This window comes from Arabidopsis lyrata, assembly GCF_000004255.2.
Source record: "Arabidopsis lyrata subsp. lyrata unplaced genomic scaffold ARALYscaffold_48, whole genome shotgun sequence".
NCBI classification, from domain to species: domain Eukaryota; kingdom Viridiplantae; phylum Streptophyta; class Magnoliopsida; order Brassicales; family Brassicaceae; genus Arabidopsis; species Arabidopsis lyrata.
Genome location: NW_003302515.1, coordinates 34,371 through 37,168, shown reverse-complemented (window position 1 = coordinate 37,168; position 2,798 = coordinate 34,371). Strand labels below are relative to the sequence as shown.

At 37.6% G+C, this 2,798-nt stretch overlaps 1 protein-coding gene across 1 annotated transcript in view; it reads left to right on the top strand.

Moving 5' to 3' along the window:
- Positions 1 to 1,534, top strand: part of LOC9299111 (subtilisin-like protease SBT4.13) — a 3,280-nt gene extending 1,746 nt beyond the window's left edge. The window contains exons 6-9 of the mRNA XM_021019006.1: positions 142 to 226; positions 317 to 428; positions 509 to 716; positions 814 to 1,534. Coding sequence (XP_020874665.1) covers positions 142 to 226; positions 317 to 428; positions 509 to 716; positions 814 to 1,361 — 953 coding nt within the window. The 3' untranslated portion in view covers positions 1,362 to 1,534. The remainder of the gene's footprint in view (positions 1 to 141; positions 227 to 316; positions 429 to 508; positions 717 to 813) is intronic.
- Positions 1,535 to 2,798: the final 1,264 nt, after the last annotated feature.

Genomic DNA, 2,798 nt, shown 5'->3' with positions numbered 1-2,798 from the left:
TTCAGGCTTTGTGACCTATCCGTGTCCAAGACGAATCCGCGTGTGAAGGGGAAAGATCTTTAGTGTTTGGTGTTCCGGGTGGTTTGAAGATATTTGAATCACTTGGAGCTATTGGACTCATGTATCAAACCCCTTAACCAGACGTCGCCTTCATTCACCCTTTACCTGCCGCTGGTTTACTAACAGAAGACTTTGAGTCTCTCCTCTCTTACCTTGAATCAGCAGAGTAAATTAACAATCATCTTCTCTATGGCTTTATACATCAGCTTTAGATTTCTCCTTCTTTATTCTGAAATATATGTGTTTGTTTTCTCAGTTCTCCACACGCGACTGTTCTAAAAACTGAAGCAATCTTTAATCGGCCATCTCCTGTTATTGCTTCCTTCTCTTCTCGCGGGCCAAACACCATCGCTGTTGATATTCTCAAGGTACTTATACAAAACAAATTTTGATATTGATTCTGCTTATAATATCTTTGGTCTAAGAGACAATGGTGGATGAATTGCAGCCAGATATAACAGCACCAGGAGTGGAGATTCTTGCTGCATATTCGCCTGATGGTGAACCGTCTCAACATGACACCAGACATGTGAAGTACTCTGTTCTCTCTGGAACTTCAATGTCTTGTCCGCACGTTGCAGGGGTGGCCGCGTATGTCAAAACGTTTTACCCTAAATGGTCTCCTTCCATGATTCAGTCTGCCATCATGACAACCGGTAGGCTAAAAACTATATCCAATACTTAGTTTCTTGCACCACAAGTAACCTTTGTTGTCACTCTGTTCTTATTTGGTTTCTTGACCAATCTTTTCAGCTTGGCCTGTAAATGCTACTAGAACTGGCATCGCATCGACCGAGTTTGCTTATGGAGCTGGACATGTCGACCCGATAGCCGCTTCAAACCCTGGACTTGTCTATGAATTAGACAAAGCAGACCACATCGCCTTTCTCTGCGGCATGAACTACACTTCGCATGTCCTGAAAGTCATCTCTGGTGAAACCGTCACTTGCTCCGAGGAAAAAGAAATCCTACCAAGAAACCTCAACTATCCTTCAATGTCGGCCAAATTGTCAGGATCTGGTACCACCTTCACTGTAACTTTCAACAGAACCTTGACTAATGTCGGCACGCCAAACTCTGCATACACATCAAAGGTAGTGGCGGGTCACGGATCTAAGCTCGACGTCAAGATCATGCCTAGTGTTCTGTCTTTTAAGGCAGTGAACGAGAAGCAATCTTTTATGGTCACTGTTACAGGCAGCGATCTCGACCCTGAAGTCCCTTCGTCTGCAAATCTAATCTGGTCTGACGGTACCCATAACGTGAGGAGTCCCATTGTTATTTACACTAGTGATTACTGATGAGTCATCACTAATTCACCATCGTCATCATAAATAAATTTTTATTTTGTTGTAATGTTTCTTCATTCTATGTTTTGGTTATATTATTGCTCTTTGATGTCTCGGCTTACTATATGTATGTTGATGTCTTGAGATATGCTAATTGGATAATCGAGATGCTTTGTTTTTTTTTATATAATTTATATCTTGTTCAAATATGCAAAGGTTTCTGCCAGAAATCTGAAAATTTAGGGGATTTTGATTGTCTCATTTACAAAACAGTGAAATATTGATAAAAAAAATTCTATCTTACTCTAATCCAGTCCAACTTTGTCCTCCATTGTTGATAACACCATCCTCTACATCACGAAAATATGTTACAATTATAGGCTCTGATAAATGGAACTAAGAATCTGGGGTTCTTTAGAGAGAGGTTTATGAACAAGAATTATTTTTACTTTTCTCTACAGTTTTTTTTTTCCTTTTGAAAAAAATAGTTAGATTTTCTCTAAAGTTACTGCCAAATATCAATAAAGGGGGAAAATCTGTATGAGGTCCAAGTAAATATGTAAATATGTTTTCCAAGAAAGGAAAAAAAAAAGAAGAAGTAAATATGTATCCTAAACTTGTACAAATAGTCAAATACTAGCTTTTAATATAATTAAATGACATTTCTATACTATGTATATATATATATCCTTCATGTTGATCTCCATAGAAATTAGAGAATTAACTTTACATAGTTTTATACAAAAATGGGTAAACGAGCAATTTCCTCTTGCCTCTTCTCATGTCTCTTTGCATTGTTCTTGAATTCAATCTTAGGAGTCACAAATGATCCTCAAGACCAACAGGTATTTTATTATATTTAATTTGTTGTTTATATATTGTGTTAATCCATTCCATCATTCATGATGGTGTTAATCCATTCCATCATTCATGATGGTGTTAATCCATGAAGGTGTATGTGGTCTACATGGGATCACTTCCGTCTAGTGAAGACTACACACCAATGTCTGTCCACATGAATATTCTTCAAGAGGTAACTGGAGAGATCGAGAGGTATGATTTAATTTAAATTTAATTTATCTTCTAATCATATCATAATTGACGTCAAAATTGTTATAAAGATTCTAAAAAGTACAATACACTGCCTCGATTGTTACATATTGTAGTTCCATCGAGAATCGCTTGGTGAGAAGTTACAAGAGGAGTTTCAACGGGTTCGCAGCTCGACTCACTGAATCAGAACGAGAAAAAGTAGCCAGTGAGTGTTCTTCGACCTGTAACAATATAATGAAATGATTTTTTACTTATTATAAAAACAATTGTGCTTCTTGATCCCATTGATACATAGAAATGGAGGGAGTTGTGTCTGTGTTCCCGAACATGAACTTAAAACTCCAAACGACGACATCTTGGGACTTCATGGGTTTAATGGAAGGAAAGAGGACGAAG